Source organism: Equus przewalskii, chromosome 2 (assembly GCF_037783145.1).
Source record: "Equus przewalskii isolate Varuska chromosome 2, EquPr2, whole genome shotgun sequence".
Lineage (NCBI taxonomy): Eukaryota > Metazoa > Chordata > Mammalia > Perissodactyla > Equidae > Equus > Equus przewalskii.
In genome coordinates, this window is record NC_091832.1 from 32,992,155 (window position 1) to 33,016,527 (window position 24,373).

Genomic DNA, 24,373 nt, shown 5'->3' on the forward strand with positions numbered 1-24,373 from the left:
CTGCCCAGGGTCAGGGGAGGGTGGGCAGGGGGGCCTGGAAGGGGTGATCTCTGAAATGAGATGGAAGGAGGAGGAGCCGTTGCTTCACTGCACCTGGCGAGTTACTTCCCTGAGCCTCAGTTTCAGGCTCTGTAAGAGGGTCCAATAATACTGCTTCAGGGGGAGGGCGAGAGGCGTGGATGAGATGATTGGTATTAAGAACTGACAGATACCTCCTACCCCTCGGTGCCTCATACCCCTGCTCTGCCAGGCTGGGGAGATGTTTGGTGGATTGCCCTTCTTTTTCAAGGGTCTTCTCCTGGGGCCGTTGGCACCTGTCACTGAGTGTACTCCAGAGGGAAGTGAGGAAGGCCTGGGAGCCTTGGGTGGGTGATGGGAACTCCTCCCCCCAGTGGGAGTGAGGCAGAAGACAGAATTTAAGACCCTGCCTCCCTCGGGGCCTGTGCCCCTACGACAGTTTCCCTTATCCTCCGCGCACGTGGCAAAGTTAGATGCAAAGGATTTATAGGCACCGTCCCAGAGTCATTTTCACTTCCCCTCCCCTTGTTCCGGCATTTATTTTAACTGTCTGTTGAGCACCTATGGTACGCCGGGTGATGGGGAGTCTCTGTGCCACATGAGGTCCCAGCCCCGAGAAAGCTCACAATTCGGGGGAGGAGGAGGGAGATGGACGTTAAAACAACAACAGCGTGACAGCAATCAATACTATAAAGGGAAAAAGCGAGGTGCTGTGATAGAGAATTTGAGGGGCTGCTTATGGTGGTTGGGATGTTTGAGGAGGTGACATTTCAGCTGAGATTTGAAGCAGGAGCCGGCCAAGGAGATGAGGAAAGAATGATCTGGAGAGGCAACAGTAGCTGTAAAGGTCTTGGGGGAAGGGGAAACTGAGGAAGGTGGGGAGTGGCACGAGATGCCACGAGGTGGGCAGAGGCTGTGGGCACTGGTAAAGGGCCTGCCCTGCGGACTTTTAAGCGAAGGAGCAGCAAGATCAGAATTTCCTTTTAAAGGCTCGCTCTGGTGCTGAGAGGCTGTAAGAGGGCAAGAGTGGCAGCCCAGAGACCGTCAGGGGCTATAGCTGTGGCTGTCGCCCTGGGCAGTCACCTCAATCCTCTGAGCCTGTTCCTTCACACACGTGTGATTGTGACAATCAACAGAAGTGTACTTTGGAAAGCTGAAAAAATGTCTTCCAGGGCGATTGCAGGTCTGGCTGGAAGCAGCTGGGGAGGGAGCACCTGCCTAGGGCTCTTGGCTCCTGAGAGGAAGGTGGAGGGACCGGTTACCCTCCTGCCTTTTCAGCGGCCTGGAAGCGGGGGATCCTAATGTTTGTGGGGGAGGGTCACACCTGTGAGCCTGGGGCCAAGCACTGGATTCCCCTCCAGCCTCCCAAATGCACACACAGCATCTTTCATTCTAGGTCAGGGGAGTTCTCTGGAATTTTCTGAAATGCTCTGGCTTAAAGACCCCTGACCTAGAGGAAGCAGGAAATGAGAGGGGAGAAAACCTGTCGTTTTTATTCCACCTTTTTTTCCCCTCTAATCTTTCTAGCTCTGATTGAGGAGACTCCCTCGACGCACCTAGGGGCCAACGGTGGGAGGCACCGCTCTCTTGACTGTTGTGGGCCGAACTAGGGGCACCTTCCTAATCCTCGACTCTTCGTGTCTGCCGCTGGGAGCCCCCTTATTGAAGGGGGACTTCAGGTTTCTTAGGAGGAGGGGTTGCTGCGAGGCTCCTTCCTGCCTTCTAGGGGCTGGTCCTGCGGGGCCTCTCTCCCGACCTCTGGGAAAGCGAGCGGCCAACGTGGCCCCCGGACTCTCGGGCCTTGGGGGTGTCCCCGTGGGGCGAGGCAGGGAACCGGGAGCCCCATGCCGCTCAGGCCCCGCCCGCGAAGGTGGCGCGATGCTGGCCCGCCCTGGCCAGCGGGGCGCGCGGCGGCGGTGGGGCCCGGGCGGGCGTCGCGGGGCACAGCATGCGGAGCCCTGGGCGCTGGGCAGAGGCGCGCGTTGCATAAGCGCAGGGGGGCGGGCGGGGGCGGAGGGAGGCAGGACCCCCTCCCCCGCCGCGCCGCCCGTGGGCCGGTCTCCGTGTCCCGGGAGGGGCGGGGCGCAGCGGCGGTGGCGGCGCCCGGGCCGCTTTCCCATTCTCCCCATTCGGGCGAGAGCATGGAGGCGCTGAGGGAGTCCGTCCTGCACTTGGCCTTGCAGATGTCGACCTACAAGCGGGCCACGCTGGACGAGGAGGACCTGGTGGACTCGCTCTCCGAGGGCGACGTGTACCCCAACGGCCTGCAGGTAGGAGCCCCGGCCCCCCCTCCCCCGGCCCCGCCAGCCGGGCATGCGCGGGGGCTGCCCCCGCCCGCATCCTGCCAGCCCCGGAGGGGGCCCGTGCCAGCCCAGCCGCAGCTCAGGGCTCCGCGGGGAGGAAGCCTTCCTGGGGCAGAAGTGTCCCTGAGGTGCTGGCCTCCCCTCGCCAGCTCTGCCCGTCCCCAGATCCTCCCACCACCTGCTAATGGGGCTACCGGCCGGGTGGCAGAGTTGAAGCACCCTGCAGAGCTGAACTGGTCCAGTTCTCTTTCCGTAGAAGGGGAGACTCTGAGTGCTGAGGGACTCGCAGGGTCACACGGCCCCTTACTGGCAAAGTCTAAAACTGTCCCCGTTTTAGCTTGGAAAGCCCTACTCCCTGGAACCCCTCAGTCCTGGGCAAACCAGGATGGTTGGTCACCCTATTTGGTAGGCATTACCCCATTCTTCCATTTTCCCCCCAAACCTGAATTCATGGGGGGAGGAACCCATCCTCTGCCCCCTCTGTATCTGTCCTTTTCAGCCTCCTCAGGAAGCCCAGCTCCTCCCTTCCCCAAGGTCTGCCCCATGGGCCTCAACTGTGCCTGCCGCCTCCCTGTCCTGTGGCAGAGTGGTGAGCACGGCTGCTTTCTGCTCTTCACTGCCTGCGGGGCTGAGCTGGGACAGTCCTGACCAGGACCTCAGCCCGGGTGGGGTTTGGCCCCACACAGGTGGGCAGGAGCAGTTTAGAAATGTCAGTGATGCCCAAGAGGGCCCTGTGATCTGGCTCCTGAGAACTGGCATCGAGAGAGGAGCTGGGGCATCTCAGTCCAGGATGACTTCTGCCGGGGTGACCAAGGGAGGTGCTGGGGACAGTCTTGGGCCACCTATTGAACTGACACCAAATCACAAACTCATCTGGAAGGCAAGCTTAAGGTGTGTGGAAAGTCAGGCTGCCGGGCCCAACCCTACTCAGGCACACCTCTTGGGAGCTGTGATAATAATACTGATAAAGGGAAACAGCATTGATGGAGTCTCTCCTCCAGGCTAGTTAAATAGGCCCAGGAGATCTGAACTCATGACCCCAAGTGGCCTCCGCACTGGGATATGGCACCCTTATATACATCATCCCACTAACCTGCGGGACCACCCATGAGCTGTAAGGATTACTGTTCCCATTTACAGATGAGGAAACTGAGGCTCTGAAAGGGGACACAACTCGCCTTAGGTCACAGAGCTAGAGACCCAGGAGTGAGAAATCAAGCCTAGTCGGTCTAGAACTTCTTTTCTATGGACCCTTCTTAAGAGGCTAAGTTCAGCAGGAAATCAGATTTTCTGTGGCAGGCATTTTTCCTTTCACAAATCAAAACAGAGTCTAATCAGCGATCTTTTTCAGTCTCATCTTCCACAGAAAGTTCTAAATATATCAGCACAAAAGCAGTTCGGAATTCACAGCAAAATAATATGCCGTGTTGTTATCATCATAACAGCAGCCCACATGCATGTAGCCTTTTCCAGGTCCCAGAGACCGTCCGTCTGCCTGAGGCTGCCTGGCATCGTGGGGCAGCCCAGTCTCTGAAGCCGGGGGCCCACGTTTGAATTCTGACTCCGCTCATGATCTCGGGCAAGCCGCTTCATCTGTCTAAACCACAGTTCCCTCATCTGTAAAAGAGCAGTTAGAGAAAGTAGGTGTAATACACATTGCGGGGCCTCCGCCTTGTTGTTTTGATGACCTGTGAGATAAAGCCTCCTGTGGGTGTGTTACAGACGATGAAGCTGAGTCTCAGAGAGGTTAGGGACATTCCTGTGGTCACAGAGCTGTCGTGTGGGTTGGAGTGCAGTGTTCGTGCCCGTATACCAAACTGGGTATGTTGTCCACTTTTTACACACAAAAAGCCAAAAAGGTTGGCCCAAGGATTGGGGGCATTTCTGTGGTTACCCAGCCTGGCTTGCCTTGAGCTTCCAGACTTCCCCAAACAGACGTGACCCAGCCAATGCTCGTTCTTCTAAGAATTGAGAACCATCAACCTCAACCTGCAAAGCAGAGTTTTCTATTTTATGTTTATAATCATTGGGGTTTTTTTTTTTCCCCCGATATAAAAGCTTTACATGCTCATTTGTGGGAAAAAAATAGAGTGAAGTATAAAAAAAGATTTAAAACGAAACAACAATCTCACCCCTCAGAGACAACCACTGCTAGTTTTTCACACTGGTAGGTATATATTTTTCAACATAGTTGAGCTCATTCTAAGTACACAGTGTTGTGTCCTGCTTTTTTAGTTTAATGCCACTTCATAAGCGTTTTTCTCTGTTGTTAAAAACTTCTAAAACATGCTGCCATTAAAAATCTTAACACCTCATGGTACCAATATATAAAAATATATTTACTCAATCTGCTACAGCTGGTCTCAGTAACTGTAAAGCTGTGGATGACCGTCTTTTAGCCTTTTGGATAATTTCCTATGAGCTGATTGCTAGAAACACAACTGCTCCCTCAATTTTAGGCTTTTTATTTATTTATTTATTTTTATTTATTTTTTCTTCTTCTTCTTCTCCTCCCCAAAGCCCCCAGTACATAATTATATATTGTAAGTCCTTCTGGTTATGCTCTTTGGGGCGCTGCCTCAGCATGGCCTGATGAGCACTGCCATGTCCACGTCCAGGATCCAAACTGGTGAAACCCTGGGCCACCAAAGCAGAGAGCACAAACCCAACCACTTGGCCACGGGGCCGGCCCCTTTAGACTTTTTAAAGTGGACCCAGTCCCCTAAATCTTCCTCTCTTGACTGGCAACATTAAAAATAAGCTACTTGAGGGGGCCAGCCTGGTGGCATAGTGGTTAAGTTCATGGATGTTAGCTCAGGGCCAATCTTCCTCAGCAAAAAGTGGAGGATTGGTGGCAGATGTTAGCTCAGGGCTAATCTTCCTAAAAATAAATAAATAAATAAATAAATAAGCTACTTGATTTTTCAGGACTTTGAAGCCCATTGGTTCTAGGAACTCCAAATCTATCGACAACAGTACTAGTATAGTCATGCACTGCATAACGACGTTTCTGTCAACGGTGGACCACGTATACGATGTGGGCCCATAAGATTAGTACCATAGAGCCTGGGTGCGTGGTAGGCTATACCCTCCCATCCAGGTGTGTGTAAGTACACTCTGTGATGTTCGCACGATGACGAAATCACCTAAGGGTGCGTTTCTCAGAACGTGACTGTAAATGAAAACTTCTTTCAGCCAAACTTGCCACCTTTATTACTGAATATGCTGACAAAGTGTTGAATTTAGCTGGAGCAAAGTTCTGCCTGCACCTCACCTGAAAGGGTTTTGCTTTTCCTTTATCTCATATTTTAGGCACCAGTTAATTGCCACCCACTAAAGTTAGTCACTGTGGACTGAGAGCAGAATTTGAAGCCAGGTAGCCCTAATGCGGGGCCCCAGCTTTGCCTCTCATGGCCTGTGGGACCTGAAAGCAGTCACACAAACAGCTTCATTTGTAAAATGGGCTTGAAGTTATTAATCTACCTCCCAGAGCTGCTGCAAAGATTCAGATGAGACCATATAAGTGGAAGCATTTTGTGTAGTGCACAAAAGGTGGATTTGGTTGCTATCAGGATTATGATCAAAACTCACCAGGCGTGATGTCTCAATAATGCCCTAAATAGAATAGTTTTCCTCTCGGAGGCCTCTGCTCTGCTTAGACTGGTTGCCTGGCCTCCCCACACCGCAGCACACAGCATTTCAGTAGCTCAAAGGGAGACAGCTAGGGTTACACCTGCAGCCTGAGCTGGGGAGCAGAGAGCCACAACTGTTTACCAAAACCTTTGAAACTCATCTGGTTACTCCTAAAAATGCATTTTTTCAAGAAAAAGGAAAGTTGAGATGTTTAATTCCTAGCGGTGATTTTTTCCTTTTTTTTCCCCTGCCCTCCACAGGGCTGTCTTTCAAGAGTGATTTCGGAGACAGTTCCACTCGGTACTTTAAAAGACCCCTCTGCTTACCAGGAGATCCTTTCAGCTCTGTCCACCTGTTGGAACCTAAATTCTTGGCCTTAGAGTTTTTCTAGAATCTGAGATGGTCAGACCTGGGACCTCCTCATTTTAAAGATAGGAGCCTGAGGCCCAGAGGCTGCCCAGCAACACATGGTGGGGTCTTGAATAAGTCAAGGCTGGCCCTTGGCTTCTCAGGTTTGCGCCTGTTCCCCCGTGCCATCAGCCGCTGGGTGTTGCTCTGGGAAGCAAAGAGAACCGGAAAGTACTTCTTCTAAATACTAGACTTCGATTCCTGTTTAAATGCAAGGAGTCCCCTCCCCCACAACAGGTACTGCTTTACACTGTTGCCAGTCGTTGGAAGAGAGACGGGGCGCAGGTAGGGCTCGGGGAAGAGGTGGGGAGGACAAGAGGACATTATAGTTTTGTTCTGGGCTGGCGCCAATGGCCTCAGCTGGAAGTGCGCCATATGGAAACTTTACTGGAAGAAATGTCCCCAACCTAACACCCTCAGGGAGGCAGGGTGCCACGGTGGGCTGAGCTGTCATGGTCCATCAGCTCTGAAAGGCTGACTTCAAGGCAGGTGGCCTGGTCGCCTTGCCAGCCCTCACGGAGGGGCCGCAGGGGGTGGGCTGGACGCCAAACCCTTGGCTAGACTGGCTCCTCTTTGCTGCTCATGCAGCCCAGGTCGCTGGGGAACCTGGCAGGGGCTCAGCAAGAGCTTCTGCCTTCCCACTGGGCCCCCTGCTTCCTCTGAAAACCGACCTCCCCACCCTTCTCCTGCTGGCTTGTCTCCTGGGCCCCAGGTGGCGGTGTCACGTCCTCGCCTGCAGAACTTGTTCTTGCTGTAAACCTGGGTGAGCCAGGACTCACTTCTGTAACCAAATATTTATCCCTCATTAGGGCTTTGTTCCCTTGGCTGTGGAAACCCTGGGAACTCCCGGGCTGGATAGCTCGCCTGTTTCTCTCTGTCTGTCTGTTTCTCTGGCTCTGTCTCTCTCTTTCCTTCTCTGTCTCCCTCTCCACCTCTGTCTTTTGAGAGCATCCCTTGCTTTCTATCTCATTCTCTCTCTGCCTTACACGACAATAAATAGGATATTAAGCCCACCAGTGAGCTGAGCATCTACGGTAATTCTCATCTCCATCTTCCAAGCATCAGCTCAGCTCCTTGGCTGATGGCCACTTCCCAGTTACCTCTCCCAAGACGGAGCAGGCTGCCCACCAGTAATCCTTCAACCCTCCCAGTTGCTGCAGACTGGTCTCTTGTGATTGACACACGTTCATTTCCAAAGGGAAAGCGAGAAACCACTGGCATCCTCCTCTTGCTGTGTCCAGGATCCTCTCCGCGGCCTCTGAAGGAGGCAGGGCAGGGATGGTGGAGGCTCAGAGAGGAGAAGGGACTCGCCGAGCCAGACAGTACCCCACACTCTCAGCCCCGGCCCTGTGCTTGCATCCAGGAACTGAACAGCCTCTCCTGGAGAGGCGTCTTGCTCTCGGCCCAGCGCCTCCAGGTGACGGCTTCTGCCGCAGGGGGTTGCCTCGGGATTCCTTTTGCCCTCAGAGACGAGGCTTGTCCAGAAACCAGCACATCCTCAGACGGGCAGTAAGAGTGGAGCAGAGAATATTACAAAGGTTAAAAACCCCATTGTCAAATTGCACTCGCCATTTCTGCCTGGAACTATGAATTTTCAATTTAATTCTGACTTAATTCTACTTAAGTTTTACAGTGAGCACTGTCTATTTGCTTGACATCAAACAATGAGGCTCAGCTCGACTTTTCTTGCTCCTGGGAGGAGAATGGTGGAGGCTGTGGGTTCTGGAGAGAGGGGTTTTCTTGCAGTCTCTCCCCGCCCTCCTCCCCGCCATCCTGGTTTCTTCGGGACCTAATCCTAGTAGCTACTCTTAGGGATATTGTGAAGATAGAATAGCATCATCTAGCAATAAAACGATGCCAGGCACATAGAAAGCACCCAGATGTTAGCTGTTGTTGCTACTCTTTTTCCCTTCCCTCTTTCCTTTCATCTCTTCCTTCTCTGCCTTTCCCCTCCTCAGATTCCCCACACCACGGGATTGCTCTGTCCCCGGGAGGGGAGGTTTTCCTGCTTCCCCAAGCCTGGCGGCCCTGCTCCCTGGCTTCCTAGAGTCAGCACCAGGCAGAGGGGCCTCTTACAGCAGAGTCTCCCCACCTGTCTGCCTCTGCCCGCCCTCCCCCCATGAGCTGCGCCGTGATGACGGGCACACTGAGAGGCCTAGAGGAGAAGGCAGAAGGTGAGCCCAGTCCAGGGCTGGGACAGCAGGAAAAATAAGAATAAATGTTGGCGCCCCCAGGAAGGCAGTGTCTCCTTCCAATCCAAATCCAGACCCCTCTGAACACCAGTGTCCGAGGTCAACCACATGAGAGAATTGATGCCTCGGGAAAAGCACTTGACGAACCTTCCAGTGCTGTGAATGTGTTAGCGTCGTCCCAGGCTGGCTGTCTCTGCACTGCGCCCTCCCAGCCCAAAGTTTTAACTTAGTGGCAGCAACATGCCCAGAATCTTTGTTTCTCACATTTTTAAAAAGGTTCTGAAAGGATTTCAGGAGGCGGCGCCCTGCCCCCCGCCTGACGCAGCTCCTTTAATGCCCGAGCCTCTTGGTCTCCCCGGAAATATGAGTGGGCCCCAGGTTCCTTTTCTCGGTTTTAGAACCCAATTTTTCTTCCGTGAAAAGTTCTTTGTTCTCCTTTTGTCTGGTGCAGCAATTCCCAGTCATTTCCTGTCCAGAAAATAGCTAGTAATGACCACGAGGCCACTTGGGACCCTTTTGTAAGGTGTCCGGCCTCAGATCCCCAAGTGCCAGTAGGAGGCTCCCTGAAGGCTGTGACCTGGCTCCCAGAAGCAGCCACACTCGCAGGTGATGGTGGGGCTCCTCACCCCTTGCCAGCTCCCCCCGCCGCCACTGTCAGGCTGTGGGTCTCCCTGCCTCCCCTCCAAGCCTTGGTCCCTCCACCTTGGCCTTTCCAAAGTGACCTGATCAGGTCACTCCAGCCCGCAGGAAGAAGTCCACGTTCTTTAAACTGGTTTACAGCACCCTGAGGATCTAGGCCTTGCCCCACTTTCTTCTTCCCTTCCCCATTGACCTGGCCAATTCCTGCTTATTCTTGAAGACCCAGTCCTGGCATCCTGCCTCCAGGAAGCCTTCCTTGACTGAACCGATGCCCACTCCAGTCTGTTTAACAACCTCCCTGCTGGGCTGTGAGCAGCTGAAAGCAAGGGAGTCTGTCTTCCTTTCAGTGTTTCCAACATGGCCTGAGTTGGTGTGCAGCTGTTGGCACACGGCTGCAATGTCACTGAACTGAGCCCCACCTTCAGGGGACCCCTCCTGTCCTGTGGTCCCGGCTCTTGCAGGAAGTACCTCTCGGAACAGAAGGGAGCCCCAGGCTGGCCCGGGGACCGAGGGCTGTGAGTGCTGTTGGCTGGTGTGTCCCTCCTCAGCCTGGAGGGCCCTGCCACGCCCTCCACTTCCTCTCATTGTGCCTCCCTTCCTGTTTAGCTAGACTGTTAGGCTGGGGACAGTTTTCCTCCCTTTGAGGACCTGCCTGAATGGAGCCATTTCTCCATGGCATCTCCCCTGCCATCTCCCAAATCTCTGGCCCACCAGTGGGCTCTGGAATCGACAGGCTGGAGCTGACATCCCAGCTCTGCTGTTTAGCTGTGTGACGAGAGGCCAGGGTCTCACCTCTCTGGACGTCAGTTTCCTCCTTCGTAAAAAGAGAACTAATGACACAGCCTTCGTGGCATTGTGGGGGCTTAATGAGTAAGGATGTCCGTGCTCGTGGGAAGTGTGAGCGATGGTTGTGTCATCCCAGCCTATTGATGCGGGGGCTCCTAGGAGAGCCCAGCTGGACGCCCACTGGAAGCCTGTGAGGCCAAACATCCTGTTCTTTTTTGAACTCCTTACTGGAGAAACAGGGAAAGGCCAATCTTTTTTTTCTTCTACCCATATCAGGTGACACAAAAAACACAAGCCCGGCTGGGCTGAGCTGCTTGACTCTGATGTTTAGGAGCAAATCTGAGCTGCTGAGCAGGGTGGCAGTTCCTCTCCTGGATTAGGACCGATTGCGGGGGAAGTAGACCACCCCTGAGGCACAAGGGCCTCCCTGATGTCTCCCTGGGGCCTGGGTCCGCCACAGAGCCCCTTCCTCCTGGGGAAGGGGGACCCTCTGACGTCTTCCCCGCCCCCACCGCCTCCTTCTCTGCAGGTGAACTTCCACAGCCCCCGGAGTGGCCAGAAGTGCTGGGCTGCGAGGACCCAGGTGGAGAAGCGGCTGCTGGTGCTGGTGGCACTTCTGGCGGCAGGACTGGTGGCCTGCCTGGCAGTGCTGGGCCTCCAGTACCGAACAAGTAGGTGCCTCTGTGTTGCGTCGTGGGCTTAACTCACTTAATTCTGTCTGCCTGTGCAAGGGGGCTTCCTGCTCGGGCCAGAACTGGCCTCCAAGGCCAAGGAGAGGGCTAGGTCTGGAGGGTTCAGGTTGCTGAGTAGACTGAGACCTGGGAGGTGAGTGGCATGGGTGGTGTAAGGGTTTTGGCATGAGATGGAAGTGAGTCCAAATCCTGGCCTGGCCCTTACCGTAATCTCTGTGCCCTTGGACAAGTCACTTAATCTCCCAGCACCTGTGTCTTCTCTGCTTTACATGGAGAAAACAGTGCCCAGTTTGGGGATGTCTCTGAGGATTAGAGATAATGTGTATCACAAACCTGGAGCCCCGTAGGACTTCTCCAACCTTAGCTCCAGGTACTTGTGTTGTTAGGATGTGGCCTGGTTAGACGCACAGGCTGGCACTGTCTGCCATCCTTAGTTCCAACAAAGCAGCGATAATGGCTTCCGTTTACTGAATGCTTTCCGTGTACCATGTGCCACACCTCTCCTTTACACTTAATCTCGTTTCCTCCTCCCAGCAACCCTATGAGGTTACTTTGGGCTCCATTTTCCATATGAGGAAAGTGAGGCAGTGGGACTAAGTGATGTGCCCGAGGTTTCATGGCTAGCGTGGGAGGAAAGGGGGAAGCTGGAATTCAGCCACAGGCTGGCGGGCCCGAGCCCAAGCCTTGCCTCCCTTTGTTAGCACCGTGCACCCCAGTGTGCGTTGGTAGCCCCAGGAAAGCTGTTCCTCCATGATCTAGCTGCCCTTTATGTGCCTCCGTATTCACATTTCTGTCCTACCTTGTATAGCAGTGTGGTTGGACCCCTTTCCGATCCCACTGTCAGGGGTCTGAGGTTGGATCTGCGTCCAGCCAAGAGCATCCCACAGGGTCGAGGTTCAGTAAGCATTTATGGAACTGGAAAGGGCAGATCTGAGCTAAAAGTGAGGATGGCGAGTCCAGCCCGTTCCAGCATCTCTCACTCCGCTGTGCCGCAGCATCTAGCTTTCTGATGGCAGTAGTCCACCTGGTTGAGCAGCCTCTGGGGGCTTTGCTCAGAGTCTAACCCCACCGACTTGCTCACCTGGTCCCTCATCCCATCAGAGAGATCGTGAACCTTCATGGGATCTGGGAACATCAACTCCAGGCTTCACTGGGCTTTCCCCACTTTGAAGTTGCTGGCTTCCGTGGGTGGCCATGCTGGACCAGGATGGGGAAGGGGATTGGGGCCTGGAGAGGGGGCAGGACTCCATCCCTTCCATCCTTACATCCCCCCTCCATCAGGCACTCATCCATCCGTCCATTCATTTCACAAATATTTAATGTTTGTACTCTGTATCAGGGACCTAGATGGGGCTTAAGAAATAATTGCTTGATTATTTAACTGACTATGTAGTGGTTTGTAGATGTTTTACCAGATGTGCCTAGCCTGGCAGGTGCTTAATGCATATTTGATTAATTAATTATTTCCAGGCCCTTAACCATATGTGCTTAGCATAATGTCTGCATGCCGTAGGTATGCAAATAGTTTGTAAAGGGAATAAATACATGATTGAATGGACAAAGGAACAAGAAGGAGGATTAAACCGGGAACAGCCTTTCTCTGCTGGTCACTCTTGTCCTGCAGCCACCATCTTGCTTCATTGTAAATCAACGTCAGTTCAGAACACCCTGCTGGGCAGTGTGGACCCTGGCTGGCCTCATCTGCCTGGCTCTTGGCCCTGTGTGTGGGAGCAGGTGACGCTCCAGCAGGCAGTGTCACCCTGAGATTGCCCCTGGGAGTTCCCAAGATGTTTCTCCACCAGAAACCAACAGGGAGTCCCCAAGGGCTGGCTCCTAGTCATTAGGCCCAAAACCCTTCTGCTCTGATTGTCAGGCGGGGCCCACAGGGAGGAATCCTGCTTCCGCCTCTGTCCCAGCCCCTCAGGGCCGCAGAAGTGTTTTCCCCAGCCTGGACCTGGCTGAGAGGAACCCAGGGTGGAGCTGGGCCCGAAATCAGGTGACCTTTGAGCCAACCCGTGTGTCTTCATCAGCTGCTGTGGCCTGGGAAAGCACGGCCACCCTGGACATTGACCGGAACCTCATTACCCAGCAGCAGGTGCTGGCATCAGCTGCACTTGAGGAAACATCAGGCCAGTCAAAGCAAGTTCTTTGAAGATTTCGAAAGCCCTACCTCTAAGTTATGTCTGGGCCCTTGAATACATATTTATCCACCTTTGTGCTGTACCCGCCTTTCCAGAAGCTTGCAGGTATTTTGCAAACAGCGGCAGCAAAACAAACAATAAATTCTCCCAGAAAATATTTGAAGTGTCTTAGTGTTGCGAGCAGGCACTGTCCAGAAGAGTGTCTGTGAACTAGATCTGGGACCTCTTCCTGCCTTCTTGATAGATCATGCATGTCGTAAGGGGAAGAAATATTTTCTGCCTCTGTAGGTGATGACCAGGTGCTGGACAAAGCTGTTTCATTCATTCAGTCAGTCAGTCATTCAGCAAACACGTATGGAGCAGCAGCTGATAGGTGTCAAGTACAGTGCTGGGCAAAGGAAATGTGAACGCAAGTAAGATGCTGGCTTCACCCTCAAGCTCACATTCTAGTTGGGGAGGTGGACACGGAGACCGCCATGACACGTCCTAGTCCGTCCTGGGATAGCAGGCACCCAGGCAGCCAAGCAAGGGCCCCAGAGAGGGACAAGGGTCTGGGAAGGTTTCCTGAAAGAGCTGGAGTCTGAGCTGAGTTCTGAAGGTGTTGACCTTCATCTGAGATGAGGGCAGCCTGGAAACTGTTAATTGTTCAAATATTCATTAAGCACCTGCTGGGCCAGCAACAGTCCGTAAACGATCTACAAACCATTAAATAGTGAGTTAAATAATCAAGCATTTATTTTGCTTAAGCCCCATCTAGGGACCTTGCCCTGTGCCTGGCAGAGGGCTGCCTGGTGAGGAAGTCAGCCTCTCAGACCGGTTCCTTGGGACTGGCTTCTTATTTTGTTTTTAAACCCAAGTCCCCTTATGATAACTATTAAAATCTGAATGTCTCTCATGCACACACAGGCACACAGGCACGCACGCACGCACGCACGCACGCACGCACGCATCCTCATCTGTCTCACTCCCTAGGATCGCCCTCTTAGTCTGTCTGCAGTCTGTTTTCTGGACATTCCCACCAGCCAAGATTTTATCAAGCTTTACTTCCTGCAGTTTGTTGTGTAAAAACAATGGATATTCTTTTCCCTTTTCCAATTATGAGGCTGTATCATAATAGTGAATAGGCTTTTTCGAACGGCACAGAAATTCTCTTCCCCCATTCCCACCCCCCATAAAGAGTCTGGCACATCCCCCTGGGCGGGGAGTGGGGCATGCCACTCTGAGATGATCTGATCTTGAGATATTTTAAATGGCACCATATCCCCTACCATTTCCTTTCTCTATTTTCATGCTTAATGGTTCAATAATTTTTAATTGCTGTGTAGTCAAGTCAAAATAAGTAATTACCTTAAAATAAAGTCACCCTGATTTTGTGCTGCTGTGCAGCTCCTCAGCACCCTTTGTCAGCCTGTAGGACTTTGTGTTTGTCAACAGATGGTAATGAGCCCGCAGGCCGCCCCAGCCCCGGCCGACATTGTGTCCCCGAGTGAGGCGAGGACTGCGCCTGCATCCTTTTCTGCTCTGGAGGGACATTGGACCCTAAGATTCCAGGGAGCTGAGCCCCGTGTCCAGCCATGAGGTCATTTCATCACACTGCAGAACTGGTCCTACCATTCTTCCTCGTTTCTAGATAGGGAAACTGAGGCTCGGAGAGAGGGGGTCGCTTCCGCAAGGCCCACAGCCAGAAGTGGAGAGCTGGGCTCTGAACCCGGGCCCATCGCCGGCCCTGCCTTACTCCTCCCTGTGCAGCGGGGAAACCGGACTCACCAGAAGGGCAGCAGCCGCCCCGGCGTGACCGGCCGAGCTGGTGGGCGAAAGCAGAAGTCCCCAGCCAGCCAGGGAGGTGTGGGATGGGTCAGAGCGCTCACTCGCTCCAAGCCTCAGTTTCTTCCTCTTTAAACAGGGATCACACATATCTGGTGCCTGTAGGGAGGCCTGAGTGAGGTCACGAGTGTGTGTGACGTGCCTGGGGCAGAGCCGTGTTCAGCAAACGGTCCCTTTTGTCGCCAGTGCAGCTTGTGTCAGCCGACCCTTCTCTGGGCCAGTGTCCTTGCTGGTGAGCCTGCACATCGGGCCTCCGTCTCCCACAGAGTCAGGCCCATCTTTCCTCCGGCTGGGCCGCGGCTGAGGCTGTCCACAGTTTGCTTCCTTTCTTGAGCCTAGACCCCCTGAGGCGGGGGTCGCCCCCCTTGCCTCTGGTGTCCTCAGCCCCCACTGCCTCTGCCCCACAGCCTGTGAGAACCAGCTCAGGGGAAGCTGCTTTCTCCGCTCGTTGTGTTTTGGGGGCACTTGTAGGACTGATAGGATTTGGCAGCCTTCCCCACAGCCCACCTGCACCAACTGGTGTCCCTCCTCAGCCGCCACCCGACGGGCTGCCCTGCCCCCGGCAGTGTGGTGCGGTCCTCGCTGGGAGAGCTCCCCCCAGGCCACAGCACACACAGCGGAGAGGGGGTGGGATTCAAATCCCATTGGCCTTGGACAAGGTACTTAGCCTCTCTGTGCCTCAGTTTCCTCATCTACAAAAGGACCTTAAGAAAAGTGATCTTAGGTTTGTTTCACCTCTGTTTCTTTGCAGGTTCAGTGAGGTCACTCTTCTGCCTTGTGCTCAGTGGGAATGGTTTCTCCTAATTCCTCCGTTCCTAGTGAGCTTCCCTTATTCCTGAGTCCTGGCGCCATACTGTCTGCATCACCCATTTGGCGTGGACTAAATATCCTCAGGTTACATTCGTCGAATAAATGACAGGCACTTCTCCTCCTCTTGTTTTTTAACTTTTCTCATATCGTGTGTGTATGTACAACTGAGTTGTTAGCTCTTGAAGGAAAGGACTCTGCCTTTCATATCCCCCGCCACCCCCCACACACTCAGTGAAGAACCTGGGAGGTATTCAGTAATTATTTTGTCAAATAAATGAATACATGAATGAGTGAACAAATTTGTTGAACATTGGGATAATAAAAAAATCAATGATTGTTTGTGGAAGGAAGGCCTGATTAAGAGAAACACCTTCATTCTGGGCACATTTTAGGCGTCTAAATAGAAGTCTTATTTTACAAGCCGGGAGATCGTAAATCTACTGAGATCCTTTCTCCTTGGGGTCTAGTGACTATCCGGTTCCAAATCTGTTTGGTCAGGGCCGGGGTGGGGCCTGGCACCCCAGGGCCCCAGGCCACCTGCACTGTGTTCCCACAGCCTCCTGCCTACCTGCCCTTCACTGGCCTCTTGTCCTTGACCCCTGCCAGGAACCCCCTCAGTGTGCCTGAGCGAGGCCTGCATCTCAGTGACCAGCTCCATCTTGAGTTCCATGGACCCCACAGTGGACCCCTGCCAGGACTTCTTCACCTACGCCTGTGGCGGCTGGATCAAGGCCAACCCCGTGCCTGATGGCCACTCACGCTGGGGGACCTTCAGCAACCTCTGGGAGCACAACCAAGCCATCATCAAGCACCTTCTCGGTAAGCGCCCGGGAGGACCAAGGAATGGGGCGCAGACGAGGGCCAGTTAGAGGAAGAGCTGGGCAGAAGGGCAGGACCGCGGGCCCTGGAGTCAGTGAAGCCGCCTACTGTGGAGTGTGTGTGACCGTCTGCGCCGTCGCTCAGGTGTGATCCTGAGTGAGTTGCTTGTCTCTGAGCCTCAGTTTCTTCAACTGTAAAACAGAATGAATGGTACCCCAACTGCAGAGTTTTGTGAACTAGAGAGCACACGCGTGAAGTGTTAGCATGGTGTCTGTGGCGTACAGTAGGTGCAGCAGAACTGGTAGCTGTAGTTGTTGCTTTGTGACTTCAGGCTGAGGCTTCGTTTTTGACTAGTATTGATTGTGAGTTTCACAGGGCGTGAGGATAAGGAATCGAGGCTGAGGAAACCAGATCAGATTTTAAGGTTGTGAGCAGATAAAACTTAAGCCAGAGTTTATCTGAGAGTTACTCTTTGGAGGCGGGAATCTCCTCAGCCTCATGGTCATCGGCTGGCATGAGCCACCTAACCAGAGTTCTTCTCTTTGCACTTGTTAGGCCTCTCGCACCTCTAGTTGACCTCGGTGTTGGTGGTTTTTGGTTTTGGTTTTGGTTTTCGTTTTTTTTTGCTGAGGAGGATTTGCCCCAAGCTAACATCTGTGCCAGTCTTCCTCTATTTTGTATGTGGGTGAACACCACAGCATGGCCACTGACGAGTGGTGTAGGTCCATGCCCGGGAACCAAACCCAGGCTACTGAAGCAGAGCGCGCCAAATTTAACCAGTAGGCCACAGGGCTGGCCCCTCAGTGTTGGTGGTTTATCCATAGATTAGAATTCCACGTCTGCCTTGTCTCAGCTGTATCTCCAATTAATGTTTGTTGAATTAACATCTGCCTGCTGGGGTCCTCCTCCACGTGAGATCACACCCCCCATGCTGTCACATACAGAGGTCCTGACTTGAACTCCTTAGCAGCCAGGACCTTTGCTGTCTCGCTCTCCTGCTGACCCCTGCCCATCTTAAGACCCTAAATGCTGGCAGAGGCTAGATCATGAAGAGCCAGTCAATTAATCCATCTGTGACAGAACTTAGAGTTGACAAATACTTCCTAAGTTTCTAAAAAACCCTCAAGATACTCAAAAGTAGGTAAAATAGAAGAAGACACCTAAAAGGGGACAAATCTTCTCAAAGGGACAGAAACCTTCGTATGAGGTAGGAAAAGATTCTAATTTGACAATTAGGGGTTTAAGGCAACTGTGTCTTTAGATGAAAGTGGAACTATGCAAGCCAGGGTAAGGAGACCTTTCCTTTCTTTCCCACCCAGCCCCTGGGGGCACGGCTGCTGCTGGGTGAAAACCACCCACTGTTCCTCCCTGGCCCCCAGCAGCTCCTGGGCAGGGCCCCTCAGCCACACAGCCTCCTGCTTGTCTCCCTGAGGGTCAGAACAGGGTATGGGTGGAGGTGGGGCTGCAGGAACCCGGATGTCAGGAACAGCAAAGCCCCTGGCTGCTTTGTGCTGCCCAAGTGCTTTTGAAAGGGGACAGACACAGCCTTTCACTTCAGAACTAGAAGCTTAAAAGGCAGCTATGTCTGTGGCAGTGAGACTGGAAACTCCAGGTTGTCCCTTCCTCAGTGCTGGGGGCTTGGCAGGGACCATCAACCAAGGCGGGAGAGCGCTCCAGGGAGAATAACAAGATGGGCTAGCACCTCTGCCTCAGTCACCAGGCCCTGGGTTCATATCCTGGCTCTGCCACTTACTGTGTGATCTTGGGTCAGTTACATAACCTCTCTGGGCTGCTTCTCTCATCAGTACAATGGTAACCGTGTCTCCTCCAGGTTATGAAAATCAGATGGGAACATCCATGTAGAGTGCTCTGCCTCGGCCTGGCGTGTTGTGGTGGCTGCTGTTTATGTAGCTGTTACTGTTACTGTTCACCATTGAGCTTTGTACAACACTTTACAGAGCTCTTGTGTAGATGTCGTCCCTTTGACCCTGTGGGGTGGGAGCTGGGAAGCAATTGTTCTCCCCATTAGATAGATGAGAAAACTGAAGTCCAGAGAGATCCCCAAGACAGCTAGTAGGTGACAGTACTGGGACTTGCTTGGCTTCTGGTCCCATGTCCTTTCCCCTGTGCCACATCGCCTCCTTCAGTGTCAGGCGTGGGAATGACCCCCTTCCCACTTTGCTGGAGAAGGCCAGCAGGGAGCGCGGAGCATCAGGGTCTGCAGGAAAGGGGGAGAGAGACTGATGTTTGTTGAGCGCTGCTGCGTAGCACACACCATACCAGGCTCTTTATATGCACTGCCTCCTTAATCCCCGCAGCTACCCTGGCACTTAGGGATTGTTGTACCCATTTTATCGATGAGGAAACTGAGGCTCAGAGAACTTAATTAAGTGACTTTGTCAAGGACACACCACCAGTCTGGAATGGAGAGGGGCTGGGGAGCTGTGGGCACCGAGAGGAGACAGGGGAGGAGAGGTGGACGGGCCCTCCCACTTCCCAGGGAAGCCCAGAACTGGCCCTTGTATGTTGTACCCATGGGTCCTGATCCTGCTGCTTCTGGGGCTCATTCTTATCAGGAGGACCTCGGGGCTGTGCCAAGGCTGAGTCCGTCCCCCTGCCCCGCCCCCCAGGAGGCAGGCCCCTAAGGAGTGGCCTCCAGTCCTGGGCTCTGGCCTGACATCCACCCTGTCCCTGAGGGTCACGAGGTGGGTGGGGAGCTGCCCTGAGCTGGGCATGGGCCAGCTAGAACTGTGTGTTCAAGTCCCTGACCACGGGGCCAGGGTCTGGTGGCGTCAGGAGGCTGGACTACAGGGTTTTGAAGTCAGGCAGCCCCGGCGGGCTAGCTTATCACCTCCGTGGCCTCGGACAAGTGACCCGGCTCCTCCCCAGCTTAGTTTATCTGTAAAATGGGAATAACGGCACCACCCGATGCACAAGGTTACTGTGAGTATCGGCTGGCATGCGATGGGTCAGAGCACTTAGCACGGAGCCTGGGGCCTGCTAAGTGCTCAGCAAAGGAGAGCTGCCCTTTGCAGCAGTCGTAGGAGCGCTCCGCCTGGACTCCTCCAACAAGCTGTGTGACTGCAGAGAGGCCACTCAGCGTCTCAGGGCCTCAACTCCTCCCTGCAAAGTGGGAACTAACTCAGAGCATCAGTAGGGATGTTCTAAGGAGTCATTGGGTGGTCGAAGAAAGCGTAATGCTTATTTTATTTCTCTAGAAGCACTGATGTGGACCTAGTCATCAGGGAAGGAGGCCCGTGGCGTATCCATGACCATGCTGACTTGTTTACTTGTACTATTTTATTTAAGCCTGGAGTAGGCTGTATCTGCCCACTGTACAAACGAGACTCATACATACAAAGAAAATGTATTTCCTAGGAAATGGTGGAGCTGGAGTTCAGCTCTGCAACCGTAGGGCCTCAGACCTGCATTCTTTCTCTGCGGACTCCGCTGAGTCAGATTCCGCACACGGAGGTCACAGAGCACCCAGAAGGGTGGTTGGCCGACCTCCTCTCCCCCGTGGCTGCTTGATTGAGTTCTCCAGGCTGGGCAAGACCTGCCCAGGCCTGATGAACATAGAAGCTGGGGTCACCCTCATGTCACACTGACAAGGAGCTTCTCCAAGATGGCATCTCCTGGCATCCCCAGCTGAGAGCTAGTCTGGAAATAGCCCCTCCCCTGTGGACCTTGATACCTGGAAACCCCTGAAGGGCAGGAAGCAGTGAGTGGGGGACCAAGAAATGCAGGAGCGTGAGCCACTGCATTCCTGGGCATGAGGCCAGGCTGCTTTCAGCTTCCAAGACAAAGGGGAGGGCCAGCAGGCCTCAGGAGGGAAGTGGAGCTGGTGGGGATCGGAAGATGCAGGGAGGTGCCCAGGCTGTCCAAGCTGGCCTGGGAGTGGGCTCTCTAGGTGGAGGAAGAAGGAACATTCAGAGTGCCGGGGAGGATTGTCAGCTGGCTGGACAGAGTATCTGTGCCACCAACTTGCTGTGTGACTTGGGCGAGCCGCTTCTTTCTCTGAACAGAGAATCCGCTCTCACGCCCTCAAGAAGTCCAGGCAGATCTGTAGCAGGTGGACTGAACTGGGCCAAGTACCACCCTGGCGTGTCCTTGCAGCCCACTGGCTGGAGGGGGGTGACCTCAGATATGTGAGACATAGATGCCTCCCCCAAGAGACCCTCTGCTGCCCACCCAAGCCGCCAGCTGGGGCGCTGTCCTCATCAGCTTTGAGGAGACAGGAGTGTGGCCTCACTTCATCAGGCGAAGGATGCAGCCAGACCTTGTCCCCTTCTGCTGGGCCTTCTCTTATGCTTTCCCCCCTGTGCTTTCAGCACAGAATATTCTGCCATCTAGAGTACCTGCCCGTCTCCCTCCCAATCCCGCAAGACTTTTCTCAAACCTGCCTCCTCCGTTACGCCTTCCATGGCTACCAGAGGGCCTCTCTGGGCTTGAGCTCCAATTATATTTTGTGTCCCTGCCATATTTACTATACTTTATAATATTAATGCATGCCCGAAAATTAATGCCTGCTTGTTGTAACAACTCGAGCAACACAGATTCCATAAAGGAAAAGTTAGCAGTCTCCACTCCTTCTACCCCGACGTCAGTCTCTGAGAAATACAGACAGAATCCTTCTAATAGCGTTAAATTTGTCTGTGTCAGTGACTTAGCAATTAATCATGTTATCTCTTCTATTTTTATTTTGATTTGTTTTTCCAATATTTACAGGCTGATTTAGTTGCATCTTCCTATGCATCCTGGAAACTATGGTCAAGCATCTGAAATGCTTTCTGTCCAGTGTCATGTGTGCAGCAGTGGGCCCTTCTCTCACGTTTGGAGAAAGGCTAAATGGATTGACTGATTAATTGATTGGAGGATGGAAGGGATGTCCAGGGTTTCCTAGGGCAGCTGGACTGCTTCAGGTCCGTCCAGCTCTGGTTTTCCAAGCCAACCTGCAGGAAAGGAAAGGAAGGGAAAGCAGAGAGACCTTAGGCTCCAGTCCTGGCCTCAGCCACTTGCTTGTGTGACCTTGGACAAGTCACTCAGCCTGTTGCATATAAATTGGGCATGATACTAATAAGGGCCACTGCTGAAAACTGTTTTGACCACACACATGCACAGCCACACCCACACACGGAGGAAGCAGTTCATTTTCTCAGGGAGAATTAGAATGCCCAGTTCAAATTCCAGCGTGCTGTGTATTACGTCAGCCTCCCTAGGCGAGTTCCTTCATCTCCCTGGGCCTCATTTTCCTTCTCTGTGAAATGGGGTGATGGTATCCATGTCAGGGGGTCAGTGTGGTGATGGAAAGATCTCAGCGCGGGGCCTGGCCCACAGTAGGCCCCAGTAAATGGTAACAGTAGTGTCATGATTTTTGTCCTTCTGCAGAAAAAGGCGCCTCCTTTATCAGCCCCCCGCTTCCCCTCGCAGGAAGGGGCCCCTGAGGCCTGTGACTATCTGAATTGAGTCTTGGTTTTATCTAAAACAAACGCTGGGCCTGCCCTGATGCGGAGTCGGCGCCCTCCTGCTCCTGGCCAGACGTCTCATGCAGCACAGGGGGCCGCAGAATTCCCAGGAAGGCCGTCCCTGCAGCCGGCAGCTGGGCGTTTGCTTCCTCCCGGGCAGTGACGTGGGAAAGGGTGTTCCAGTAAAAACTCCCAGAGGAAGAAGCGGGCCGATTAAATGGTGTGCTGGCTTTCCTCTCTGGGACTTTGGGGAAGTGACTGAGGAAATTTCTGGAACTCCAGGTCCCTGAAAGGAAGTACCCAGGCATTTGGAAGCCCTGTTGTCTGACCCTGGACTGCCAAATTATTTCCATACCACGGGGGGCCCTGCAAGTGCCGCCATCTCCAAAATATGGCCCCCAGCTCAGTCCTCAAGCTGCCCTGCTCCCAAGGAACTTTCTTCTGGGAAGTAAACACAGGCAGGGGTGTCTTAAAGGAAAGCCAGCTTTTCCTAACGAGAAAACCTCTGTGGCTGATTTCACTTTGAAACCAAGCCTCCTCCCTCAGGCTGACGTGCCGGATGTCTTTCTCTGTGGAGCTCCCAGAACACTCCTTCATTCATTCACTCAACAATTAGATATTGTACACCAGCTGTGCGCCAGACATCGCTAGGTGCTGGGGGCTGTGTAAGGAATAAGACAGTCTTTTCTTGTGGAACTTACGTGCCCTCAGGGGAGACAGACAATGAACAGATAAATGAATAAACAATAATACGGTTGTGAAGAGTTCAGGCTCTGAAGACAATCATGGAGGATGCGGGGCCTGAGAGAGAAGAGGTGGCCAAGAGGGGTGGGCTTCCAGAGGAGGGGATATTTGAGCAGAGACTTGAATTCAGTGAGAGAACAGACCCCATGGATGTGAGGGGAAGAGTGTGGCAGGCAGGAGGAACAGTGAGCATGGTGGCTCTGGGGCAGGAGCGTGGGAGCAAGAGGGAGAAGAGCGGGAGACGAGGTGGGAGGTGGGACCTGGGAGGGGGCAGGGCCTAGATCACCAGGGCAGCGTCTCAATGTTTTTTCATTATCGCCGCCTCCTAAAATTTTAATACCACAGGTTTACTGTATACCTGTTTATGTACTGTATGTATGCATAAAAAGAGTAAGAGGTTTCTGCCCCCTAAGAACTAATTCTCTCCCCGCTTGGGGGCAATGTTGCCCCTGTTGAGAATGAATGGTGTAGGACCTTATAGGCAACTTTGTTTTTGTTTTTTTTTTTGAGGAAGATTAGCCCTGAGCTAACTACTGCCAATCTTCCTCTTTTTGCTGAGGAAGACTGGCCCTGAGCTAACATCCTTGCCCATCTTCCTCTACTTTATATGCGGGATGCCTACTACAGCATGGCTTTTGCCAAGTGGTGCCATGTCTGCACCCGGGATCCAAACCAGCGAACCCCAGGCTGCCGAGAAGCCAAATGTGCGCACTTAACCGCTGCACCACCAGGCCGACCCCAGGGCCTTATAGGCAAATTTTAAGGAATTTATATTCTCAGTGCCTATTTGAACTAATGGTAGTTCAAGACAACAGCTCTGTGAACTCACCAGCCTGGGGTCCACTTGGCTGTCCAGTAGACGTCTCCAGCTTAAACCGTCTAAAACTGAACTACTCATTCCGCTCCCTGAACCTGCCCCGTCTCCAGCCTTCCGCATCTCAGTTAGCCACAACCCTTTGCTCAGGCCAAGGAGACGTGGCAGCACTCTTCGCTCCTGTTTCTCTCCTGTTCCCACTGCCTCTTGTCCTTTCTCTGCTGCCAGCTGGCCCAAGCCCCCGTCATCGCTCACCTGGTCTGTTGCAGGGCCTCTCACTTGGTCATTTCGCTCCTGCTCTTATTGAAGAGCTGGGTGGTAGGTGAGGAAGCAGGAGATGAGGGGGAGACTGTCCTGTGCGCTGTCCCCGTGGGCTCCGTGGGCCAGAGGGAGGTGGTGGAGCCGTGGAGGAGCTTCAGCTTCTCCGGGGCTCCTGCCCCAGCAGCGTCCGCACGGGCATACAGGGGTGTGAACGCTAACTCCTGATGGGGCCCACGCCCCTGTCCTTTCCCATCCCACCTGCCTCATTTCTCCCTGTGCAAGTCTCCAACAGGCACTGGCCGCATTGCCCTCTTGTCCCTGGATACAGCATCCTTCCTCATCAGAAGGGGATACTGGCTCCGTTCTTTCAGCAAACGTTGCTGAGGGCTACTGTGTGCCCCTGGTGCTGGGGGAGCAGGGATGACTAAGACAGACTAGCAGCCGAGGCAGCCCAAGCACAGCCCCCACGGCCACACCATGTGGAACTCGTCCATCATGCCCAGGGCTGAGGCGAGGCTTCGTGGGGCCTCCCGGGCTATCGTCCCTCCAGGTCTCCAGGGGTGTTCTCCTCGCAGCATTCGCCCCCTGTGTAATCAGACTATCATAGCTGTGATTATTGCATTGCTCTGCATCTCGCCCACCAGGCTGTGGGCCTCACGCGGGCAGAACCGTGTCTCTGTTGCCCACTGCATCCTCCACACCCAGCCCAGCAGCTACCAAACCACAGGAGCTTCATGCACATTTGTGGGGCAATGAGTGGACGTGACACCCAGGGTGTGGAGCTCGGAGGAAGGCAGTTTGGACCAGGGGCAGCCCCTCAGGGC

The 24,373-nt window shown here is 53.6% G+C and overlaps 1 protein-coding gene across 4 annotated transcripts in view; it reads left to right on the forward strand.

The window, feature by feature from the left end:
- The window catches only part of ECE1 (endothelin converting enzyme 1), a 104,139-nt gene that overhangs the window by 49,385 nt on the left and 30,381 nt on the right, over positions 1-24,373 (forward strand). For all 4 annotated transcript variants that reach the window (XM_070599864.1, XM_070599853.1, XM_070599859.1 and 1 more), the window contains 3 exons: positions 2,202-2,288; positions 10,509-10,650; positions 16,053-16,265. In XM_070599864.1, coding sequence (XP_070455965.1) covers positions 2,202-2,288; positions 10,509-10,650; positions 16,053-16,265 — 442 coding nt within the window. The remainder of the gene's footprint in view (positions 1-2,201; positions 2,289-10,508; positions 10,651-16,052; positions 16,266-24,373) is intronic.